Source organism: Fundulus heteroclitus, chromosome 5 (genome assembly GCF_011125445.2).
Source record: "Fundulus heteroclitus isolate FHET01 chromosome 5, MU-UCD_Fhet_4.1, whole genome shotgun sequence".
NCBI lineage: Eukaryota > Metazoa > Chordata > Actinopteri > Cyprinodontiformes > Fundulidae > Fundulus > Fundulus heteroclitus.
The window spans coordinates 20,599,136-20,625,393 of record NC_046365.1 but is presented as its reverse complement, the minus strand read 5'-3'; the positions used below and the strand labels follow the sequence as shown (position 1 = coordinate 20,625,393).

The following is a 26,258-nucleotide window of genomic DNA, read 5'->3' as shown; positions in this document are numbered from 1 at the left end:
ACTAGGATTTTAATGGGTTTATTTGTTTTTTATGCACTCGGCAATGAGTGGACAGAAACAATAAAAGTCAAAAAGGAAATGTGCATTAGAAGATGGCCATTTTAGCCGATACCTTAAAGAGTAATAGTCTATGCACTCGTAGTCTTTTCTCTAACAGCACATCACCTCCTAATAGTAAAGCTGCTGTGCTCTTAAATCCCTGAACATTGTTGGTTGTGTCTGCAATAACAACACAAATCTGTAGTCTGGTATATCAGCTTAGATGAGAAGCTAACTATTATAGATATCAGACTGCTACTTATCACTTCATTACAGACTTTCGCTCCTTAAGAACAAAAAAAAAAAACATTTTAAACTTCAATGTCCCGAAACATGTTGCAATACTGACACCTAGTGGACATGCGCTACAATAACACCCGCTGATGAGGACACCCACAGTGATCTCTCCTTCTTGACTTGTTCCTGTCTTCTGCCCCCCAGGCTTGATAGTGGAAGGCACGCTTTCTGTTACGACTGGGCTGTCACCATCACTCCATTCTCCATGGCTAAAAGAAACAAGCACAAGGCCAAAGTGTGAGAAAGAAAGCTGAACACAGCTGCAGGGTTGCACAATCTTGCAGTTCCACATTGTTTTTACCCTCTATCAGAAATTAAGAAAAAAAAGTAATGAATATCCAGAAAAAGTGGACATCCAGAAATAAGTGCAATATTTTTGCCACTTATTTCAGAACATAAAATTCATATTCTATGGATCCATTACACAGAGTGAACCGTTTCAAGCCTTGGTGATTATGGCTTGCAGATAATGAAAACTCAAAATGGAGTTTAAATGGATATTATGGCTTCTGAAATGTTCACTTGTTTGCATTCAATACTTGGTTTGGCCTCCTTTTGCATGAGTTATTTCATCAATGTGGCATAAATTACCAAGTTATTGTTTAGAGCTGCAAACTTTTAAAAAAAATGATTTTATTTTCGAAACGTTCTTAACCACCCAACCTCTACCCGTGATTGTTTTGTTTAATTCGATTCCATATCATCTCTAATCGTTTTTCTTCAAAATGTATTTATGTTTCGTCTAAATTGTATTCATTAGGAAAGTTTTATTATTTTTCCAAACTTATTGCATAAATGCTTTCTTTGCATTAGATTAGTTGGCCTCTGTTTTTTTAAAATAGCCATTTAAATTTTTTTCCCTCAACAGTTTAAACTGGAGGATTGCAGATAATAGATCAAACAGAATCATGTTGGGATTCTGCAGGTTCTGCAGCGTAAACTGGAAAAACATCAGTTCTGAGTTCTTACTGTGCTTTGTCAACGTTGAGGTCTCCTTTGCTTCTTGCGTGACATCCGTATCGGCCGGATCCTCTCCCAGAGCAGCAGGTGGTGCTGCCTCCATGCTTGATGATGGTGACGTGTGGCAGTTGTGGCAGGGTTCCTCCTCGTCCACCGCACCCACAGATGAAGGAGGTTCTGGCTCGGTGGCTGAAAGAACTTCTCGGTTTTGCTCGGTGGAGGCGGCTGCCAGCTGGGTTGTCTCACCAATTCTCTCAAGTGTGATCTGCTCAGATGTGGTCTCCTCCTCTGGTGTTGCCTCTGCTGGGACAACGACCTCCTCAGCAAGGGAGGTCTCATCAGAGGTGGCAGAATCTTCAGCGGAGGCCTCTGATGAGGAGACGGCTTCCTCTGGAGCAGAACCAAGCGTCACAGTGTTCTCTTCAGCCTCAGGGATTTCCTCAGGAAGTGAAGCGGCTCTTTCCTCCTGCTCCTGCTCTGCAGCAGGTGCTGGACTCTGCTCTGCACATAATTCTTCGATGGTTAGACCATGCGTCGACGACATCCCTTCCTCTCCACCAACAAATGCCTCTGCAGACGTTTCCACTGTGGTCCTTTCCGAAAGCGCCGCTAGAGTTTCTGGTTCGAGAGCCTCCTTCAGGGAGTTCAGCTCGTTTCCACCAGCTCCCATTTGCAGAGATTTCACCAGGTTCTCTTCTCCCACAAAGACGTTGATGATCTCTAAGGTGGAGCTGGCCAAGGCCTTCACAGCTGTTTGCAGAACGAGGGACACCAGGAACCGGTCAGGATTTTATACAGAAACACCTTCCACAAAACTACCAACAATACATTTAATTTAAGATTCAACCCAGACAAACAATACATGATATACCGTTTCTGTCAAGTGAAACATAACTGTCCTATTTAAAATTTCAGTAGACAGGGTGGATGGTCTATTGAAAACTACCTGACCGCTCAATGCTCCTTGTGCCCAGTGGCAGTTTTTGACATGGGCGATTGCCTCGGGCGGCATTAGAAAGAAGGGTGCACAGACAGCATGCAAAAAAATATTAAATTTATCTGTCAGTTGTAGCTGAAACAAGTTTTCTATTGTTTTTACTGCAAGTATGTAGAGACAATCAATAAATCAATCAATCAATAAATCAATCAATCAAGTGGGAGTTGGCCACCGTTTGCTGCAGTGAATGCCAAGATGGGATTGTGTTTGCTGTCAGATTTACTGTGCCATGTATGGTGATGCCCACATAGTCCTATGATGATTGCTCTGGGGGTCTGGGTGCCAGCTTTGGCTTCACCCAACTGGGAAATTTGAGGAAATTATTTCTTCACAACCTGCGACCGTTCCTGGGGCTGTTTGTGTAAGGAAAGCAGCCATGAAATTGTACGGTGTTTACCGAGTTTCACAGTATGAGCAGTTCAACACAGGCGGGCTAACTGACTCATCGCTGGTCAAAGTGAAACACAGGTTTAGAACGGGTTAATGGTAATAAAGGTCAATTGGGAAGTTGGGGCTTGCCCGGGATGCCAATCATGCTAAAACTGCCAAGGCCTGGGCTGGTGTTGCGTTCTACAAGACAGTTTTGTTAAAGGTATAGTGGACAATATTCTTTTCGGCTTTGGGTTCTGAGGGTATCACCTCCTCTATTGGTTGTTCCATAAGCCAATCATTGTGACGTGGACACGTACACTGCAAAGATAGACCTAAAAATAAGATTTTATTTTTTTTTAAATGAATGTATTTTTCCTTGATTTGAGCCGGTAAATAGGACTATTTGCCAATGGAATAAGATTTTTGCACTTATAATAGGAACAATCTCCATCATCTTATTTCAAGTGCAATATATCTAATTATCTTATTTTAGGGGTGAAAATACTCATCCCATTGGTAAATAATCTTATTTACCTGCTCAAATCAAGGGCAAATACATTAATTTCAAGAATATTTGACTCATTTTTAGTTCTCTTTTTGCAGTGTAATGCCAGCGTGCGTGCACATTCCTTGTTAGTTTCCGCTTGCTGGTTGCACATGCACACTTCTACTGTTTATATGTATCCAGCTAGTTTCGGTGTTAGCCCTTCTTTGAAAATGGCTGCGAGTTGCAAGAAGCAAACTGACAAGTTTATGAAGAGAAGAACTAGGCCTCAGAAGAAAGAAGTGTATTTGGGAGATTCGTTCACGCAATCCCCCCGAGGAGGAGAGCAGGTAAGATGATTTTGTGCAGTTATTCAAAAAAAGGACTTGAGCGTTTCTTGTCTACATTTTCGGAAAAATCGTCCACTTTAATATTGTCATTTCATATACTGTTAACTTTATATTAACAAAAACTCATTTGATACCTTCTTAGCTTCCAATTACTCTGGTTCCAGAACCTCTTTGGTGAACCTAGACACAGATTTAAGAGTCGTGAACCCTGCTGGGGGGGCAGGAAACATATTCTTCTTAAAGAGGAGGCCCTCTTTGGGGTTTCAATGAGCACACAGGTCCAAAATCTCCTATTATTGCTCATTCCTTAACAATTCAGGCCATTTTATTTTCATTATATCCTCTCTATTTTCTCTTTGAAACTGACCATTGTTCGCCAGGAAGAAATTACCACCACCGAGACAATAAAATGTTTGATGAAAACTGGAGGAGAAAATAGAGAGTAGTAGGAGCTCAAGTTTCCAGCTCAGGTTTTTACAGCTCCTTGCAAAACTTAAAAACTTACACCTTGAACATTTAGTCAAACTTGCACAGACGGACACAGCTGGCATAAGTCGGACAGAACCTTAAAGTTAAAGTTATAGAATATCCCCAAATACACTATCTCATAATGGATTGAGCATAGAGTACAGCACGACTACAAACCGACGAGAACATGGCCGCCCGAATGTTGGGTGAGTATTATTCAAATGGTTAATCTGGAGGAGCTACAGAGAGTCCTAGCTCAGGTGGGAGAATCTGCTGGCAGCAAAACTGTTATTAATGCACTCCACACACTTGGCTTTAAAGGATGAGGGACAGTGTTGTAAAAAACAACAACAACAAGGTTGTTTTGTAGTTTGCCACAAGTCATGTAAGGGTTACAGCAGACATGTGGAAGAAGGGTCTCTGGTGGGATGTGACCAAATTAATGCAAGGGTGGTGGAAACCATACGCTGCACAATCCTCACTTTGGAGCATGGTGGTGGCAGCATCATGCTGGTGATGCTTTTTTTTTTCTTCACAGGTTAATTGGTCAAAGTTGATGGGAAAATTAATGTAGCTAAATATGGGTAATTTTGAAAGAAAATCTGTTAGAAGCTAAAAAAAAAAAGACAACTGGGTTCCAGCAGGATGACCTTTACCATATAGCCAGGGCTATAAAATAATGTTTTATGCATATGCATGTGTTGGCTTGGCCTAGTCAAAGTCCAGACAAAAATCAAATTAAAAATCTGAGACAACACTGTAAAAATTAACGTTGACACACGTTTTTCAATCCGGCTGACCTTATGTCATTTTGCTAAGAGGAATTGACCAACATTTCAGTCTTCAGACGTGCAAAGCGAGTTAGAATAAGGTGGTTCTGCAAATTGTTGCTTAATCCCAAATGCATGCCACACTTTATAGATATTACTTATAAAAAAAACGTTCTGCCACATGAAATCCTAATAAAAATACATTAACATGTGAGGTTGTAACTTGACATAAAGGGGTATGAATCATTTTGCTTTGTTGTGTGCGTGTTGTACCACTGTTATTAAATGGTGACCCTGGCTTGGTCAAATTTGGGGCCAGAGCTGCTTCTGAAGTGACGAAAAGTAGATTTTTCCTTTAGAGCTGATGGTAAGGTTTCCAGCTAGGCTCTGTAGATACTTTTATTTTGACTGTGCGACAAACCCTGGTAACTTATCTCCCAACTAGGTCTGAATTTCAGTCACACAGGGAGCAGGAGCATGAATCTGGCACCGAGACAAAAATCTGTGTTTCTACAGGTGACGATAGAGGGAAATTGCACTATATTAACAAACAAATCGTATGTGCTATGTTTTAAAAAAACAATGAAGTATACAAATGTAAGAAAATGTTTTTGACCACCTGGACTTTGGTTTGATTAAAACACTTCAAAACTTCCACATTATCCAGTGAGATTTTTACTTTATTGGTTTATTAGAACAACTTTTAATGCCCAAGAAGATTCGTGAAGGATGAACAGCGTAATAAGTAACAGGGAGCGCTGTAGCATCCTCCAACACACACACAGGAAAAATGGCTTAAAATGATTAAGCATGAGAACAATCTATAATGACGTGGAAAGGTTGATAAGATGGATGCTAGTGGGTCTAATCATTAAATACAGGAAGAGGTGGAAGCAAAAACACAAGCATTTGATACTGCAAGCTGAAACAAGAAAAATGAACATTTGAAACGTTTGATTCTACGTTTTCATTCCCGTTTGTGGCAGGGCAAAAAAGATTAATTATATTTAGCCTGGAAAAGAAGAATCTTGAAATTTGCTTTTACAAAACAAAAAGGAGCGCCGTTCTATTACTCAAATTGCTAAGGTAAAGATTTTCCCAGCAGCCAAATCACAGTTTAATTTAAGGCCAGCTGCTTTAAAAAGCAGGACGACACCAGATTATTTGGTTTTCAGGAATGCTAAGAAAGGTAAAGAGAAGAAGAACCCCTCCAAAAAACTGGACTGATGAACCTCACACTACAGAAATGCACTGGAGCATGTTCTTTATACTTTTTTGTTAGAGAATGAGGTTCATGAGTCCTTTTCCCTGAGGCCAGGCAGTCAGGGATACGACATGCAGTATCTAAAGCTCCTACAGCCCTTCTCTATAGATGAACCCTGCTGAGCCCTTCCACCCTCATGCAGCCACTTCTGCAGGAAGGGCGACTTCAGGCTCAGGGGCTTCACAGGGAGTCTCTGCATTAGCAAGGGAAGCAGGAGGGGCGTCATCTACTGCTGCCATACCGGCGCTTTCTGCTGCTGCTGTGTCCTCCGCAACTTTCACAGGTTCGTCTTCAGGCGCTGCCTCAGGAGCCGCCTCTTCCTCCGCGACAGAAGCAGCTCCCCCTGCAGCCGCCGGCTCAGCCGAAGCCTCTGCAACATCCGCCTCTGGTTCCTCCGAGGCGGCGTCGGCGGTCGGTTCGGCCGACGTCTCGGCCACCGGTTCTGGGGAAGCGGGGACAGGTTCGGCCGTCATCTCAGCCACGGGAGCTGGAGCCGGTTCCTCCTCTGCTGCGGTGGTCTCCACTGCAGGAGACACAGCTTCTGACGTCACTTCAGCTGCAGATTAAGAGGGTCAGAACAGATGTAAGCAATAAAAAAAACAAAAAAAAAAAACAAATGCCATACAGTGTTCATGCACAAGGTTCCTACAACCTGCAGACGAGAAACAGGCCCACAGCATCATAGATCCTGCACCATACCTAATAGTGGTGATTAGGAGCCTTTGTTCTATTTATTGTTTCATCTGGACTGTTTGTTGGCAAAAATCTTAATCTTCGTCTCATATGACCAAAGCATACAACTCGTTATACATCTTTACCAGGGATGACAGAACCGACTTAAGTAAATACAGGTTGGATAGAAATAAGTGATCGGTCATCAAAGTAAAACAGCTTTCTTAAACTTATTCAGGGACACAGCTGTGTACAAGCAGGTTGTTAAACTAGCTACAAGATTAGCCTGCGGCCAGCATCTCTGTTAGGAGAAACACTGTACAGAGTACGAGGATGGTCATTCAGTGAATGACCAAGCGACTGACTGCTCAGATTCACGGTCACGAAGAGAACATACAGTCTCTCACTAATACTCATTTCATAACATTTTATCTTGAAATTGTAATATGTTTGGTGTGTTCATGGCTCACTATTCAATCTCAAGACCAGGCATCTTTTTTAAAGTTTCCATTTCCGTCTCTTTTCAACCCACAAGCTCATCAGCTTGGAAGAATTGGAGCAAACTGCTTTGTTTAATGATCTGTCATTAAAGGCATACTATGCAACATGTTTCAGTTAATTAATGTGTTCCATACCGTTTTGGATGATTAAATGAGTCATTTCAGGTCGAACAAAGGTTTTCTCGGCCGCCCTGGTGGTCTGTGGGGGAAATACCGTACTTGCAATTGCAGGAGCCCTCGGCCCGCACCCACAGGCTCAGAAGTCTGTGCATCGCGAGAGTCGGTCTTGCTTTACGGCGAGAACTCCATGTGTTTTTGCCCTGCCATTCACTATATGCACGCGCGAAAGCAACAAAGAACCGCGTGTTAACGTCAAATAAACATGCAAGCATATCGAGTTTTTTCTTTAATTATTATTATTATTATTATTATTATTTTTTTTTTTTTTTGAATGTTGGTGAGGCGGTAGCGTGAGTTTGGGCGGCCGCCTCACCAAGATAGCGCTGCGGGAAGCCTGATGTTCATACCTTCACTGTGTTAGTCATTGTTTGTACTGCCGTTTTTTCCACTTTTCGTTGCGTTCGCCTGTCTGCTAAGCTCAAAACAACCGCGCCTGGCTTAACGGAGAAACCAGAACAGCTGAGCATCTTTATGACACTGCACTTTTACTTTCGCCCTCTGGGGGGAGCCTCGCTGGAAAATCAACCCCGGTTGCATAGTATAACTTTAAAAAGGAGCAATAAATAAGATATGCACTTTGAAATCAATGTAAATAGTTCTCATTTGGCACCTGGGATGAAACAATCGGTTCTCTCCATCAACAACGTCTTAGTCACATTTTCTCCGTTCAAACCTAGAGGTACGGTCGGGAACTACTTCAGTGCGGTGTGTGACCCTTGTTTACTTCCTGGTTCCTGAACCAATCAAACTAGAGTTCCCAGGGGGGCCAAAACAGATCACAGAATTTGGCATTTTATCTCAGACAAAATACAGCATCATATAGAGAACTAAACAATTTTAAAGGAGAAAAACTATTTCCTCTGTTTCTCTTAAACTTTCACAAATGATACCCGGTATAATTTTTCAGAGTGATGCATCTTTTCTACAGACTGTCTCCCTCAAACCAGCTCGTCCAGCATGGATATCATTAAGGAATAAGAAGCTGTGTGAGTCTGCAGGTTCTGTTGGCTCAGAACTTCATGTCTGAAGGGTCGAAAAAGGTAAAGCAGCTGCCATTAAAGCTTTACGAGCAACGTGAAGGCTAATCAACATCGGGATGCTAATATAACTGCTGAGGGATAAAAGAAAAGTTTCACTTCTAATGATTTTACGTAATGGGTTTACGTTCTGGGATCTTGACCTGGAAGAACATAAAATATACATATTAAATCATCTCTGCATTAAAAAAAGATGCAGCTAATTATGCTAGCAGTTAGCACCACTGCCAGACCTGAGCAGAGAACTAAAGTTTTAACACGCTCGCGGCTCAGCATCCAAACTGGTCCAGCTGCCATTTTTCCATGTTTCCCAGGCCCCGTGTGCACACCAGAACCAGCGACAGTCAGGTTTTGTCCTAGTTATCAGCTCAGGGCACAGAGCCAGGATTTCTGCAGGCCCGAGCAGACAAACAGCTCGCAGACACAAATCCAAACAGACAGGCACGACGAACCCATTGAGAGGAGTCATCCTACCATGTGTGAAATCTGGGTGGAGCAGCCAGAAGCTGCTCTGGAAAACACGTTTTCAGGCTCACTGCGCTCCTTTACCAATTTGTTTAAGCACTTTAACGTTCACCGTTTCAGAGTCACTTCACAGCGAACTCTTTTCAAAGCACGTTAGTCAGGAGCATTGAGATTACAGATGCATAGGGGCACACAGAGCAGTGGTGGGGCTCCAGTTGGTACGAGCCATTACAGACATGAAGAATACGGCTAAAACTCAGCTGCAGTATCCCCCTTTTGGTTTCCACCCAAAGGATTTAGTTGTAGCCAAATTAACAGTAAAAACCTCTGTTTTTAGTCTGTACTCATCCCCCCCCCGGGTCGGTTTCTCCCTTTGCCAGCTTGTACCCCCATTTCTTTGCCCAATCTACCTCCATTTTTTTTATCCATAAACAACAGATTTTGTATTAAACTATTGTATATCAGTTTATGTGATAAATATTTTGATGAACTATGACAATTATCAACCATAGTAATGCCGAACTCTTTTATCTAATGCATTCTGTTATTTACAGGAGACCCCACATCGCACCCATATGTCCACTGATTGAAGCTCCTAGGCCCTTTTGAGACATTCAATCGTGTAAAAATCACAGATTACGAACTCTGGTCAAACTGAAATGACTATTTGACCTTTTAAATCACATAACCACATTTCCTTACAGTAGCAGATTGCTTTTACTCATCCATCGCCAAAGCAGGCTTGAAACCCCACACGTAGGATAGCTCCGTCTCCAACCCAAAAATGTCAAAACTTTGGAAAAGATGACTGGAGAAAGACAACCAGCACATTTTAAGGCTGACACTGAAGATTATGGCAATAAAGTGTGTTTTCTTTTATTTATTTTTATTTCTCAAAATAGTGTCCTATGCATACTGCACCTCTATCACCATCATGGATATGGCTAGATGGCATTTTCAGTCATAAGCGACTAAGCCTGATACCTTAAAATGTCGGCTTTTTACCTTAGGCAGACATTTCTCTGACTCAAAAACTGCAAAGGTCCCTCATACATAACTCTGAAGCAATGTTATACTAAAAAATAACTAAACTAAGTTTAGTTATTTTTTGTGGGCCAAAATTGACAAGTCGAAAGAGTTATATATATATATATATATATATATATATATATATATATATATATATATATATATATATATATATATATATATATATATAATAAACAGTGGCGGCATCAAGCTGCGAGGATGTTTTACTTCAGCAGGGAGGAGAAAGCTCACACAAACGTACAAATATAAAGGTATCCTGCCCTCTTCAGATTTTTTTTTGTAAAAATAAATAATAATAATAATAATGGTGATGATGATGATAATATGTTGAAACCATGCCTTACTCCCTTGCCCTTCAGAATAATGCATGCTTTGTGTCGGTCCATCACATGAAAGCCCAATAAAATGCCGTAAATTATGAGGAGATGTAAAAAGCTTGCAGGGGAAATGCCTTTGCAGGGCACTGTGTTAATTTGCTGGTGTTACAGACTGAGCTGATTGTACCTTTCTCCTTGGTGCTCACGTTGGCCAGTCTGTCCTCGTAACGCTCCGTATCGCCATTGACCGTTTTATAGGCCTGAGGGAGAAAGAGAAACGACAGAAAACCACATTACAGCGTGACATTAGTGTAAAAACGTTCATCAAACTACAACATACAACCCCCCCCCCCCCTCCCTCCACACACATGTTGATTAAGGCAGCAGAAATGTGCTGTTCTCTGAGTAAACAAGACTTTTCTGTTCATGTCCATGACTGCAGCTCCCCCCCAGCAGACAACCCGCTCTGTGTCCAGTGTGCAGCGCTGAGGTGAAGTCTGGCGTCCAGCCGGGACTCTGGTCACATGTTGACCGCCTCCAGCTCACACCAGGAAAATAGGACGCAACCCAAAATACAGCCTTTATATTTCCTCTCATATAAACATTGACATTACCGTCTATGACTCTGATTTTACCCGTTTTATTTATTTATTTTTTACATTTTAAAATCGTACTTGTGTGTTGCTCCTTCTCTTAGTTCAGCCAGAATAACAAATGGTTGAGATCTTATAAAAGAGTCGTAGTTCAGCACTAAAAAGAAATCAACTAAACATCTGATTTGAGAAGCTCTAAACTCATTTTCGTCGACTTACCACAGAAACTGAGTAAAAAAAGTCGTAATCATTGGAAAAGACGCACAACGTCGGTCTGTGGCGTTCTCATTGCTGTGCAGTTTAGACATAAACAATAACATAATATTAAAGGATGGTCATACCAATTTTTTTTAAAGATGTCTCTGGTAAAAGACTTCGCTAGTAGTAAAATAAGTCATGCTAAAATAAAAGAATCTTCCAATAGATGATTAAAATTATGCAAACATGTCTTCTAATTTGAGAAAACAGATTGCCAAACTATATTTATTCTAAATAATCTTTGTAAACATCTTTAATGGCATTGCAGCAATCAAACCCGTCTTATTATTGCCGGCCCGGTAAAAAGATTACTGTAAACCCTAGAAATGTCCGGCGTAACAATAATATGAGCTCAACTTTAACCACACAGAATCTAACAAATCTAAATTTAGAAAATAAAGATGAAGCCAAAACGAGAAAAAAACATTTCACCCCCCCCCCCCCCCCCAAAAAAAAAGCAGACACTTTGTGTACAACATGCAAATATACCTCTCAGATTTAAAGGCTCTCTCTTTTACCATGAGTTTCTAAAGTGTGTTGTAAGTGAAAGTATTCACATCGTGTCGTTACAGCCGCACACCTCAGTGTTTTATCGGATGAAACCGTGCAAATAAACATCCAAAGAGTGTTTCATGCATTTCTGTTCAGGGGTTCAGGAGTCAATGCTAGTCTCCCCTTTGCTGCAACTAAAGCGCAGAGTCCTTTGGGATGTGGCTGCACTCATATGGAGGCGAATTGATGTTAATGGTAGCATAAGCCATAGACATCAGCTTTGAATGTCTAGAGACTGATTGACTGGATTTGAATTTAGGCAGGTTTTCTTCCTGGATCTTATTTGGCTCCATCAACTCTGACCAGCGTTTCTATTCTTGATGAAGAAAAGCATCCCCCCAGCATGATGCCGTGACCACCATGCTTCAACATGGGGAAACAATATATACAGCGTTAGCTTCCTGACACAAACGACATTTTGCCTGCAGGCTTTAATAGTTCACTTTGTCCCTCAAATAGGATCTAGAAAATGGGATTTCTTACCGCTGTCTACCTGTCACTGTTCCATAAAGGCGAAATTTATGGGATTTGGAGAAATTCCGCATCAGAATTACTCTTCGTTTTGGTCTATGACAGAAATTCCCTATAAAATAAATTAAGGTGGAAACGTTGGCATTTAGCAATCTGGAAGTTGTTTCCATGCAAGTTCACACGTAAGATACATTTTTTAACAAACCAGATCTTCACTTAATGCATCATACTTACAAAGATTTTTTTTTTTTTTTTAAAAAGCTACAGGAAATATTTAAAAATCATTGCGGTGTGAGTTTTTTTTGTGATTCTCCAGAAATGATGCTGTCTAACGAGACACACGACACAACGATCGGATCTTTAATGCTCACATAGACAACTGCAGCAGTGAGGCCTCCCCCACACAAAACGACGTACGCCATGTTGCTGGAGCCTCCTGGAACGCCAAAGGCCATGTGTCGCACCGGAGCAGCTGGGAAACACAAGAGTTTGAGAGCATCAGTTTGAAAATATGCACACAGACCGATAAATAATAAATAATAAATAATAAATAATAAATAAACGGGAGCAAGGAAAATCATTTACGCAGCACCTCCCGCAGCATATCTAAAAAAATAAACCTTTTGGATAAAGACACACTAGCATTCTGTTAAAGCCCACAGTACGTGGAGCTAGATCAAATCTGCTGGTAAATGTTAGGCTGACGTTAAAGAGCTGTCGCTCCATCAGTGCGTTGTAGCAGCACGCCTCCATCCTCTAATCCAGTTACACAACGTAGCGCTTTGCGACCGAGGACACGGAAAGATTTGGCAGCGGCCAAGCTAAACACGGTCCCCTAACAGTCCCTTATTTTAACCCCAACACAAACAGTGAAAGCCTTTCCCGACCGATGCATCAAAAACAAACAACTTCACCCTTATACGGTGTTTTTTTTTTTTTTTTTTTTACCCATAAAACAATTCATTAAGTGATCAGCAGGGATTCTGATGAATGCCTCCTTTTTAAAAGGGTTGTTCTTGTGCTGGTTCAGCTGTTAAACGTCGCCTCCAGTGAAGGCAGACAAAGGCCCTGAATTTAAAAAAAACCCCGCAGACACCGCCGGAGTCTGATCTGTGTCTAACCAGACAAAGAGCGAGTCAGTGGACGCAGTTACTGCAAAAGAGTGATGCCATTTTAAGAACCAGCACATTGTATTCGGCCAGGAGAGAGAAGTTTGGACGTAAAGCAGCGAAAGAAGCTTCTATAAAGAATCAGGATCTAAACAAAGATTTGTAAAGTATCCAAAACTGATGTAAGAAGTTTGCCAATAGTGATGGGTGTGAAAATAAAAGCTTATTTCTTTCTATTTAAAGATACCAAGAAGTATTTTGTTAATAGCACTGCAACAATAACAGGAGGACTGTAGAGAGATTAAGAAACTGGTTTAAAGTGCATCCACCTATGTACTGCACTGCGAAAACAGAACTAAAAACAAGTAAACTTTTCGTAAAATGAGTGTATTTGTCCTTGATTTGAGCAGCTAAATAAGCCTATTTGCCAATCGAATAAGATTTTTCCACTTAAAATAGGAACAACTAATCTCCATCATCTTATTTTAAGTGCAGCACGTCTAATTATCTTATTTTAGGGGTAAAGATTCTCGTTCCATTGGCAGATAATCTTATTTACAGGCTCAAATCAAGGACAAATAGACTAACTTTGAGAACATTTAGCTTGTTTTTAGATCCGTTTTTGCAGTGTGCCTGCAGCTCATCTGGGCAGAGGAAACAGGTCCCGATGGGGAAGCCCAGCTTTCCCCTTGCAACACCCGGATGCTCATGGGAAAGGTGAGAAGGGATGTGCCGTACCTTCAGAGCGTTCTGGCTCTGCACTGGGGTCTCCTCCCAGGGGGGTGTACCCCTAAATCCTCCACAGGGAGGGGTTTAGGAGGCTTCCTGATACAGGGTAGCATTATTTTTTTTACTTTTTTTATCTTTATTTTAGAAAACCCTATAAATTCTGCATGGTGCGTATTTCGGTCGACCCCACAAAGCAGCAAAGGTCGAATGTGGAAACCAGGGACCAGCCGTACGTCATGAAGATCAACGGTAAGAGGCGTGCTGGGTGACCAGTGGGCTTCAGCTAATGCTCTGACAGATAACCAGAAATGGTACCGTCAACTCTAGCCCTGTCTGACTTATTCTGTGAGTAATACGGCTCAGGTGGAGAATACGATGAAGATCCCACAGAGCTGGAGGTTTAGCCTCCCGTCTGACAATCCCCCTGGAGCCACGGGCAACAAGCGTCTCCACGCCGTAACCTGACACGTTTGTGGTATTGTTGCGTCAAGTTCTCTCTTTGGTTTGACTCCAGCCACGTTCACCACTGACAAATTAATCTACTTGTCTAAAAACTAAATAACGACCCCTAGAGAACGAGAGAGAGAGAGAGAGAGAGAGAGAGAGAGAGAGAGAGAGAGAGAGAGAGAGAGAGAAACTTTAACAGAAGTTCTCAGCAAAAATCCTGAAGCGTCCCTTTGAGTTTGGGATTACAACCAACTCCTGACTACACACAAGGAAGTAAAGCCTTATTTATATAGCACCTCTCAAGATTAAAAATCAGTTAGTGCTTTAAAACAGAAAATAAAAAGGACAAAATGAAACAGAAGCAGATTTGAAAGAATACGTTTTTGGCTGACCTTTAAAAGAAACCACTGAGTCTGGTGATGTCAGTCAAAGGAAGGGACAGAACCGTCTCCCTCGGTTTTCTATTTTGCATGAGGGACAACCAGCAGGGGTGGACCACTGGACCTCAGAGCCCTAATGGGGTGTGTAGGGGTGGAATAACTCAGCGATACACCGCTGTCTGTCCATGCAGAGCTCTAGTCAACACTAGGATCTGGAAATGCTCTCTGCAATAAACCTGGAGCCAACGAAGCATAAAAGGTGGAGTCACAAAATGATGACGTGTCTCCTGATGAAAACAGACCCACTGATGTAGTTTTAACTCTTTTTTTTTTTTTTAAGGTCGGGAAGGCAAAGCGGCGTCTTTACTTCCATCATGACAAAACCCAGAGAGAGAATCACACAGACGAACACTGGCAGCGAACCACTCGGGTCGGGTGAAAAGGTCTACTGTAAGGCTTTCTAAGAAGCCAGCAGCTCCCTGCTGCAGGTTTTACAGGATTCAGGAGCCTGACGAGAGCTCACGTCCCGCTGATTTAGACGTTTCTGGCTGCCTGTGCTTCCTGGGATTGCTTTTAAAAGGATAGTGTTTAAATTATTAGCTTTTACCTGACCAGCCCTGCAGGTCTCCTGAAAAAGGTCTCCTGTTGGTACCTGAAGTTCAAACAATGACGTGTCATTCATTTATTACGGCCCTCAGCCTGGAAATAGCCTACCTGAAGACTTGAAAACGGCTAAGAGAGCGTTAAGCTTTCCTTTTTACCCTGGTGTTCACTTTGACTTTCAGAATAATGCCTCTTTTAAATCATATTTATTTTATTTATCATCTGTTTAGAAAAATTGCTGTTTCTTTGGTTTGTTCTACTGTGTTCTTCGTTTGTTTATCATGCATTTAATATAATGTATCTTTCATCTTGTTCTTAGCATTGCTTAATATTTAATAACAAATGACACCTATGCTTTATCTTTATCCCTATTCTGATTATTAAGATGATTTACTTCAGATTTTTGTGTGTGTGATTCTTGATTATGGTTTGCACACTTGTTTTAACTTCTGTAAAACCCTGTCGTTCCATTTGAATTCATGGAAACCCCTTGACAAAGTCTGAATAAAGTCTAATCATGTCTTTTAGGTATATATGTTTTTTTGGTAGTTAAGCTCTTTTTGCAATAAGAGCTGCACAAGCTGTGAAAACAGCATGGAAAGGTGTTGGGTGACATTGTGATGTTTCAAATCAAGGCGCGAAACATCTTCTGAACAACCCAAAACATGAACGGAGAACTTCACCAGATTCAAGAACTAGAAAGCTAAACTGTTTTCCTTTTCACTCCAAATCTTTGACAAAAAAACAGGATATGCTGTGATACTCATCGTTTTCTGATAAGAAACTCCATCTCTGATGGTCGTTTTGGGAACAGAGAGATGGGCATCACCCTGTTGTAGGTGGCTGTCCTTGCTCCTGCACTAATACCCATGACACAGCAGCTGTGTGCGCAGGTTATTTATACAGGTAATCAGTTAATCCCTGTGGATTCCTCAGGTTCAAGCTGCATGTAAAAATGAACGCACGACAGGCAGCGAAGAAGTAAAAAAACAACAACCTGCAAGCATCCATCTCCACTGCTTTTGTTAAAAACCACAAAGCGACGCAACAAACAGTTTTTGCAGTCGGCAGAAGTCCTGTTACGTTCAGGTTTTGCAGAAATTGTCAGCACGTTGCAGAAATGTTCTGAAACAGGAAATTAAAGCTGCTTCTTGCCCTCAGGACAGATTCCACATCCTCAGACTACAAATGAAAAGGAGGATCAAGAGGACGCATGCATGCGTAAAAAGCAAAGAAAGAAAAAAAAAAAAAAAACAGGCTCATGAAAGTACAAGGGAACAGCTCTAAATCCCAAACTGGGATTTCTGACAGATGCTTCAGCAAAATAGATGCGTGCGTTCAGGAAAGAGAGATGTGAATGGTGGACGATATTAAAGGATATAAAACGATTTTGGATGATTCTCATACTCTGACTCGGTAGACGATCTTTAGTTAAACCCCATTATAATTTAACAATTTTAAAGAAAAAAAACGACAAATACAACCATAAAAAAAAATGCTATTTTGATCTCCACTTATTGAAAAGGTTTGAAACATTTCACCCAGAATCCAAGAGTCTGTGAGAACTGCGTGTTTCCCATATAGGACGCACCTCCTTCATTCAGACTCTGCGCACTAAAAGCCAAATAAAGTCTTTGAGGCGCATCCACTTTTCCCCAATAACCAAAATTTGAGAAGCAGCTGCTTGATGCTTGAGTTAAACTTTAAAAAAGTTTAACCCAGATTAAGAGGATTACAAACTGTTTCATCAACTACTATTAAAGTAAACCCGGCCTAATGAGCAATAATTGGACTAAGCGCTAGAAAGCGGGAGGAGGACAACATACTGCTCCTGGAGATGGGCTTGAGGAGCCACCGAGCCAACGGCCCCACTGTCTGCCACGCCCGTCTGCAGAACATGTTGAAGGCTTTTCAGCAGCAGGTGAACCGGTGCGTCCGCCTCCACTCGCTCTCTGGAGAGAAATGAGCCGCAGCAGGAGCGATCTCCTCCTGGGCAAGAGCGCACCCCCTCTCCTGGGTAAAAAGCACGCCCCCTGGGGGTGACAAAGGAGAAATACACATGCGTTGAAGTAAAATGAATCCTGGTGTTAATGGTCTCTGCGCATGCTGGGCTGAATGCTGTACTCACTTAAGAGTCTATTGGGAAGTCAGCGCTTTACCGCCTGTCTGTCTGCAGCGTGAGAGAGCTCAGACATCCCTCAGGCTGCTTACCAAACAGATTACAGAGCCGTCCGTCTGCACGGAAACACTGACCTGTGGTTGCATAATGATGCAAACAGCGCCAGATCATTGATGTGCAGCACTCCGACGTCAGAGACAAAGCCATGAGCAAATGGACAATCAGGGAGGGAAAGAAGAGGCCCAACAGGCCAGAAGTGATGAACAATATCAGTCTCTAAAGTCAAGTTTATGTTCCTTTATTATTACAGGCTAACTATTTAATTTTGGAGGGGGTTCCTATTTTGTTTGTATTATTTTGTTTGAATGCTGCTTGTCGAGACTTTGATGCAATCAACTGGTTCCCTTAAATAAGAATTTATTTAACCAATCTGTATAATCTGAGATGACATGTTTCATCAATTGCCGCTATATAAATAAAATTGAATTGAATTTAAATAAAACACACAGAGTTGCCTCTTGGTATGACATGCACTATATAAATAAAAATGCCCTGCCATTATTCATGTTTTTATTAGGTCAAATGCAATAATAGATTGTATTTTAAAGATTATATCAGATACATAATACACACGCACACACAGTATTATACAGATTATAATAACCATTATAACAATTTAAGAAACTAGTTATATATCAAAAAAGAACATGGAACAGAAAAAAACATGGTCCATCAACATGGTACATAGTAGGAGATAGAGAGAGGAGGACAGGTAATTTTGGGTGAAGTATCCCTTTACATAATTGACTTTACAAACCTGCAAACGTCAGAATGAACTGGGAAAAGAAGCAAAGAAAAAAAAATCAAAATTTAATGCTGACTGGCCAAGGGTGTCACATTTTTTTTAATTTCTTTCTAAAATCTGGCTTTATTAAATTACCCATGGAAACTAGACGCTGCGACTCAGCGGGACTCACCTGTACCGATTATGGTTCTGAAGAAATAAATCCCCATGTATTTAATTCTACTTAAGGCGAAAGGATGCTTATTGTGACCAATAAAATAAAAAGAGCCAAAGTTCATTGACAGACCTTCAGAAACTTTGCGGAACTATTGATTGGTTGTACTTTTAGATTGCAAGAAAAACTGTTTGTTGTTGTTGTTTTTTTTCTATGAAAAATGTCACGACTGAGATAGCTCACACGCTACATCAATTGTAATGAGTTTTACGAACCTGAAATGAAGGTCAGCTGTCCTGTCCTTTGCCTCCTTTAGCCGAGGGCTTAGCTCGCAGAGAGGTTACAAGTGATTGGAAAAGGTCCTAACTGCACAGAGGCGTCTGCAGACCTGGGAAGAGCAGCATTACTTCAGAATAATAACACTTGAGACGTAACTGGGATGATCCAGTTGATAATTGCTTTTGCTTTGCAGCATGAAAGATTGTCGGTTCAAATCCCTGGGAGTTTTGCATGTTCTCTCTGGGTGCTCTGGCTTCCTCCCACAGTTACATAAACAGCCTTTATGTTATTCGTGCTCTCTGAAAAGCCTTTAGGTGTGAGTGTGCGTGCATTGTTGTTTGTCCTGGGAAGGACGGACACCAGCGGCTATAAGGAGACGTCACAAAACTGAGGAAAAGACAGAAACTGGTCAGGGAGTCTGCCGAGAGAGAGACAGGAACACCTGCAGGAGCTGCAGGGATGTCTTCTGCAGGCTGAGGGTTTGAAAAGCTCCAAATGGCACCAAAACCTCCAGATATCAGCTAGAAAGTTGGAGATAAAGTGAAATTTCATTTTTTCACGGTGAGCCCAAGGTCCACAGCAACAAAAATAACGACTTGATGGGAGGAAAATCAATGGAGTGCAGAAATCTGAGTCTGAGCCGGGTCATGGACAAGAGATATAGCCAAGTCAAGCTGTGGGATGCAGACAGACTTCTACAACAGAAAACCCTGAGATTTCAGCTGGAGTCTGTAGACCTTCAGTAAAAAATCAGCCATTGTTCAAAGAAAAGCTTTAAATTACTTTTAGAAAAAGTGATTGGGGCCATTTTAATGAGCAATGGGACAATCTGTGCTGTTGAATTAAAATCTAACGGAAAAACGGGGATGGCCTAAGATATCTATACACTACAATCTACAGCAAGAATGAGAAATCTGCAGCGGTTTTATCTAAGCAGCGTTTATCTAAATGGGCAATGTCTTTTTCTTTTGCCCTTTCTTTTTAAATAGATGATTGAAAAATAAACCGTGCACACATCCTGAAAGGAAGGAGCTTCATAGCTGTCGCCCTGCGATGGTATGCGTGACCCTGGTGTGTTTGTTGGAAAGAGTGCATCACATGTGTTTCTGTGATGATGTGTGTAAGCGATGATTCAGAGCTCGTCACATGAGGAACACACACACAGCTGAGTGTGTGTGTGTGTGTGGGTGTCGCATTGGTGCAACATTCACCGGTCAAACGATAAAAGTCTCACCGCAAACTCAAAGAAGACGATAACCAAAGGGACGACAGCAGGTTTTCTTGGAAGCCCCGTGAAAACAGTGCAGATATATTTGAACGCGCTGACAAAGCAGAACGTGGGTTTTTTCTATTGATTTAGCACAGAACGTTCAGTGCACGTCTCCTGGAGAAAACTTTAGTCACCCCGTGGAAGTCACTCTCAGGTTGTTGCACAAATTCAATATTTGCACCCTTATTTTAGCAGATTTCTCAGTTAAATCCGCACCTTATTCATATTTAAGGGCAAGACATCAGATGCTGCCGTACAATAATCACTTTCAAAATGCTGTATAAGATGCAGAAAATGAACATTATGTTTGAAACAAAATACAGGTTTTTGCAGAAACTCTAAAAAATGCTGTTTTTTTTTGTTGCTGTAGGTCAAAAGAAGGAAACGGCTTTAATTGTGATATCAATGGTATCGTCCGATATGGGGGTCACATTTCAAAATCATGTAATTTTTCTTCATTGTCAGGCCTTTAATGCATAAACTAGAATGTCATATGCATACACAGTGCTTTGCAAAAGTTCTTGTCCCCCTTCAACCTTTTCACATTTTGTCCATTTAAAACCACCATCCTCTGTGTGTTCTTAGGGTTTTATGTGAAATAACACAACAGACTGGTCAGGAAGACTGTTGTGGAAAGTTTGAAGAATGGTTGAGTTATAAAACATTATTCCTAGCTTTGAGCGCCTCATGGAGCGCTCTTTATTCCATCATCTGTAAATAGGGAAGAAAAATGCACGAGACCTGGCACGGACAGGCCAGACAAGGAGATGATAAAACAAGGTGCAGAGGTCTGTTTCTCAGGAAGATAAATCTTTGGACACTATTGTTCATGCAGTCCATAAATCCGGCCTTCACGGAGGAGTCTCACGTTTCACTCATTGGATGTGTAAGGCTGGTAGAGACACACACTGAAATACTTTCAGCTGAAATTACAGTGAAAGGAGATTCTACCACGCATCCATAATAAGAAATGCATGCTTGACTTTTTGAGTTTCTAATTTCCAAAACATAGGCAATTTAAAAAACATTGAAAAAAAAAAATGTGTCCTAGAAAACAGAATGTGACGTGGGGAGGTTGCCAACCCCAGGCTCAAAATCCAAGATGGCTGCCTTCCATAAAGACCTTAGTGGCAGCTGCAGGAACTAAAAGCTTTTTGCACTTCTGCTAATAAGCCTGGTTACGCAGCGTAGCAATGAGCAAATCCCACCAGTGTGTTTTCCAACACAGCTGGGTTACATGTTTTTAGGTAAATGAAGCCTGGCTCAAAGGCACTTCTTCAGAGTTCATTGCTGTCCTAATGTTTTCCCGCCACGCATCAATTTTTGATCCACATGGAGGAAATGAGTCCGGCTTTGAGCAGGTAGCAGGTTTGTGTTGCAGTAATTTTGTATTTACCTTACAGATAAGGTAAAAAAAATAAAATAAATAAAAAAAAATAAAAAAATCAATGCAACATTTCTGCTGGGTAGCCCTAAGAGACAGCCTCAAGTACCGCCACTGGTTCTACCTCTTTTTTAAACAAGTTGGTGCTTTATGCTCATAGAATAATTAAACTGGAGTAATCTTTATTGGTTTAAATAATATTTAAAACATGTTTTGGTCTTCAGAAAAAAACCCACATTGTAGATGATTTCATATTTTAAGAATAAAAATATGAACACACACACACACAGCTCTGACAGAACGTAGGCAAGAATGCCTGCTACACGCGTACGTCAAACAAAAATCTTAAAATCCTCATCAGCTCTCCCCTTGACCTGCCTAAAGTCTTAACTTGCTCTTTGGTGAGTTTTTACACACACCAGCATGTCTTTAAAACATTGTTTTTATTACGAGGTTGCTGAGTTCGCCCTCTCGTCCCACGTAAGAATTAGAGAACAACTTTAATGCTTAGTGAACGAGGACAAGTCCTGCTGCAGGAGATCTTACTGCAGCAAAAGAGAAAGAGTGGGAGTGGGAAAACAGTCCCACATAACGCCCGATTCCCCGTGGGACCACGCAGCCTGGGAATAAACATTACGCTGTGCTGAAAGCTCGCTGGCATGTTTGTGTTAACAGGCTTTTATTGTGAAACTACGGTAAACAATAAGAACACAAATATACAGAAAACGTTCAAGAAAAAAAGACATCACGTACAAAAATGAAAGCTCTTTTTTTTTTTTTTTTAAAAAAGGTTTGGTGTTGGTGAATTAATCAAAAGTAGAAAACTTACATTCATACGCTCTCATGCTAAAAAGATATAAAGTCAACATTTTCTACTTTGGGGCATCAACAGTTCTCAGCAGCAAGTCCACATTTCCTTCTCCTGTTTTTTCTTGTGGACTTTAAAAGAGCCGCTGTATGTTGGTGAGTAAGCCGTTAAAGGGCTTTTGTGTCTCTTCAGCGTTGTGCCGACAGCGGTGACGATGTCCTCCACTTTACTCTGCTGAAGCGGCTCCACGTCGCCGCGTCGGCCATGCACGCGTTTCCTGGGCGGGTTCTTGGCAGACGTCTCAAAGAAAACCATACCGTGCGCCTTGGCAAAGTCCATCGCCAGCTCCTGGCTCACCTGAGAGTCGGCTCTGCTGGCGTCACGGAGGTCGCTCTTATTCCCAATGAGGAACCTAAGGAGGGACACCGGGGGTGGGGGGAGGTGACAAATGACACGGAAATGCGTTTCCTGTAAGCTGTCGTGTTGTTAGATGCATCGCACGGAGTTCCACAGGGTTTTGTACTTGGGTCAAATACTTTTCCATTTGCAAGTTCCCCCAGAATTTTAAAGGTTTCAGAGTTCACCGTTTGCTCACTAACTCAAGTGTTCGTACACCAAATTAAGTCAATCTACTCACTGTTTGTGCTTGGTTGTCCTAACTTCCTAGCCTCGTGAGACCATCCTGATCTCGCGAGCTTTCGAGGTTTCACTCGCAGATCAGTCTGGATACTCTCCGTTAAAGAAAATTTGGAGCCGTTCACCAAACAAACGTCCAATCAGCGTTGGCTTTGAGGCGGGTTGAGGTGTGACGCAACGGGAAGCGCGACAGTTCAGTCTAAAGAACATGGTGGCTTCAGCCGATGGAACTAGCGTTAGCGTGGCTATCGAGCAACTGAAATTGTGTCTTTTATTCACAAATTATCTTTACATAAACGGCAAATATCCATTGCCAACATGTGGCTTATTTGCTGAGCTAACGAGTCTTTACCTGCAGCAGCAAGAGTAGCTTGGCTTGTGGTTGTGTTTTCGCCATCGCTCTGTTAGTACGTCATATGCTTCGTTGGTCTGATTGGTTTATTTGGCCCGTCTATCACCAACATGGGCCAATCAGCTAACCAGTATTTTCGCCCCTTCCCAAAATTACTTCAACGGAAGGTTTCCAGACGGATATGCGGAGCAAATCTATCTGGCGGAGTCAGGTTACTAACTTCCAGGCTGGTGCAAAGAAGAAACCAAACCGTTGTAATTATGCAGTATTTAACTTCTCATTTTAAAAGAAACTCTTATAGTTGGTAGCTTTTAGCCGACTATAAAAATAATCTCTTGACACATTTATTAGTAATGCCACCATTTAACAGACTTTTTTTCCCCATTAAGTTTTTTTTTTTGTCTTTACTTAAACTTACTTGGGTACTTCGTGACCCAGAGAGTTCTGCCGGCACTCCTCCACCCAGGCGGTCAGCCCCCTGAAACTGGACGGACAGCTGACGTCGTAAACAAAGAGCACAGCGTGGACGTTCCGGTAGTAGTGCTGCACCATGGACTTCCTGAAGCGCTCCTGTCCCGCAGTGTCCCACAGCTGGAGCTGATTGGCAGGATGGGGGGGGGGAGAGAGAGAGTATGGGACTAAGATGAAGCTTTTTTTCTCAAATTCAGGTGGCAGAGAAAACAAAAAAAATCTATTATTAAAAAAGAGGAAACGTATGAGGGTGAAGTCAAACGGAGGAAAGGGAATCATGTGTTGAAAGAGTCTAAAGCAAAGAAAGAAACTGGGGGCCATGCAGAGAAACCCAGTGAGTCATCTCCGATAGCGAGCAAAAGGAACAAACACTTTGACTTTGGCCTGGAGAACAACATCTGAGTCCACTGCTCTTCAGATCAATGTTTGGAAACCAGATATGTCTCTCAGTACTTGGGATTGGAGCCTTAAAAAATGGACTCAGCGGGAGGATAAACACTTTTTTTGCTTGAACACGATCCCAACCATAAACCAATAAGGAATGCGGTGCAGAGTTGGACAAGCCTTCACCTTAAACGACCTCTGGTTGTCACTGAGCCTTCAGATCTCTCTGACCTGCTGCTGTTGGCCAGCTTTGGACAGACAGACCCTCAGAGGCGTTAAGATGACTCTCCAAAGAGCTTCATTTTACTCCCCCGTGGCGTCATTTATAAACCCAAACGTCTGCGTCCTCTGGTTTGGCAGCTTGCGGCATTACGTTGCTCTCTACGTGGCGCTCGCAGGTCAAAGATGCCGTCGTGACCTGACAGAGAAAGATCTGGATGTCCTGTAAATTTTAGGTCTGGGTTGTTTGTCCTGTTTATTGTTCAGAAAACAGACCATACCCATGGAAGGATGCTGATGCTTTTACTATTGGAGGCAGCGCAGCATAAGTAAATCTCCACAGGGGCAAACTTCGTAATCCGTCACACGGAAGTTTGCCATACAGGTGATGAGAAACCTGGAGATAATGTCAAGCTAGGATTTCATTGTTTTTAAAAAAGACATTTTATTTATCTATTATGGTTTTGAAAAGCAAAGAAACACCAAACCATTAAAACGAGACAATGAACGTTTACTTGAAAAAGGAAAATGTCACGTCCATGAAAGGAGGAGAATAAAATCATGCCGTTTGTAGCCAAAGGACAAACAACGACAAATGATCCAATCTGATTTTTTTTGCAAGAAAATGTATAAATGTCTGTTTTGTATGTGCAAAGCAGAGACTTTTACCCCCAACAGACTAGCAGCTGTAGCTGCAGTAAAGGGTGGGTCTATAAAGTGTTCTATATCAGCGTTTGCTAAGAAACTGTTTTTAAAAATGTGAGAACTGTGGATCTGCTTCCTAATTAGACACTAATTTGTTTTGGTCCACCTCATTAAAAGGCCAATTAACTACAAGGAGGTTTTTGGTTTTGAGGACATCAAAAAAAACGAGCCATCAGAAATTGTAAACCTCTATTTAAAAACACATAAAAGACATTTGAAAGCCTCTCGGCTCTGTAAGGTTCAGTGGGGGCTTCCCTTGAAGCTCAACCTAAACATCTTCTTGGGTTCTGACAGTTGCTGAGTTACATTGTGCAACCTGTTTTTCCTCATCAGTGGAGGATCAAGGTTCCTCCACTGGCCAGAAAAAGTTAGACACTTCCTCTGTCATGTGGCCCTTTCAAAACACTCAGGAAACGCAGCAACCAACCTACACCCACATGTTTAAAAAACAAAAAAAAAAACTTAAGATCTCATGGTCATGTCTGCAGGACTCACTCTCTCTCTCTCTCTCTCTCTCTCTCTCTCTCTCTCTCTCTCTCTCTCTCTCTCTCTCTCTCTCTCTCTCTCTCTCTCTCTCTCTCACTCACACACACACACACACACACAGAAATCAGTCCTCCTCGCAGTTATTTACAGGCTGCAAACACACAGAGTCCTGCTCATTTTCAGTCACCCTGAGAATTCCTGTTATTCAGCCAAGAACAAGCAACTCCGTGTTAAAGACGCAGAAAATACCAAACAACCCAGCGTCGAATCTTGAGAATCTGCTGTGCGTAAAATAAAATAAAAAATGTTTGGCACACATTCCTCCTCAATATGTGGGTGATTTTAATTCGAAGCGATTCAAACAAGGGGAGAAAAGAAAGAAGAAGCAAAGGCCCCACTCTTACTTTTATTTTCTCTTTATCAATGTCCAGCGCTCTCTCGCGGAAGTCCACGCCGATCGTGGCCTCCGTCCTGCGGGGGAACTCCCCGGCGCACAGCCGGTGCGTCAGGCAGGTCTTCCCCACCCCGGAGTCTCCAATCACCAGCACCTTGAAGGTCCGACAGCGGCTGAGCAGGGAGGACACGCTGCCCAGAGAGCTGGAGAACTCAAGAGAAGACTCCATGAACTTCAACACGGCTCCAAGCAATGTGACTCCAGCGGCTCTGTGGCGCAAAGCTTCTCCTGGTTTGATCCGTTCCCGTTTTGACCAAAAGCTGCCGAGAGACGCTCCACGGCGCTGGACAGCCGCGTGGGTGAGAGGAGGAGGAGGAGGAGGAGTGGGCCGGCTTACTTCCACGTTTGTGTTTGATTTGACAGCATGG

General features: G+C 42.0%; 2 protein-coding genes across 2 annotated transcripts; both read right to left on the bottom strand.

Moving 5' to 3' along the window:
• Positions 1–17: 17 nt before the first annotated feature.
• mgarp (mitochondria-localized glutamic acid-rich protein) lies at positions 18–17,751 on the bottom strand. The gene is made up of 6 exons (XM_036137142.1): positions 17,191–17,751; positions 12,468–12,568; positions 10,410–10,482; positions 6,243–6,557; positions 1,306–2,046; positions 18–545 (listed from the first exon to the last, which is right to left on the bottom strand). Exons 1-6 carry the CDS (start codon positions 17,261–17,263, stop codon positions 508–510), a joined length of 1,341 nt encoding a protein of 446 aa, XP_035993035.1. The 5' UTR covers positions 17,264–17,751; the 3' UTR covers positions 18–507.
• Positions 17,752–22,026: 4,275 nt separating this feature from the next.
• Positions 22,027–26,258, bottom strand: LOC105931434 (ras-related protein Rab-33B). The gene is made up of 3 exons (XM_036137143.1): positions 25,841–26,258; positions 23,590–23,768; positions 22,027–22,595 (listed from the first exon to the last, which is right to left on the bottom strand). Exons 1-3 carry the CDS (start codon positions 26,057–26,059, stop codon positions 22,271–22,273), a joined length of 723 nt encoding a protein of 240 aa, XP_035993036.1. The 5' UTR covers positions 26,060–26,258; the 3' UTR covers positions 22,027–22,270.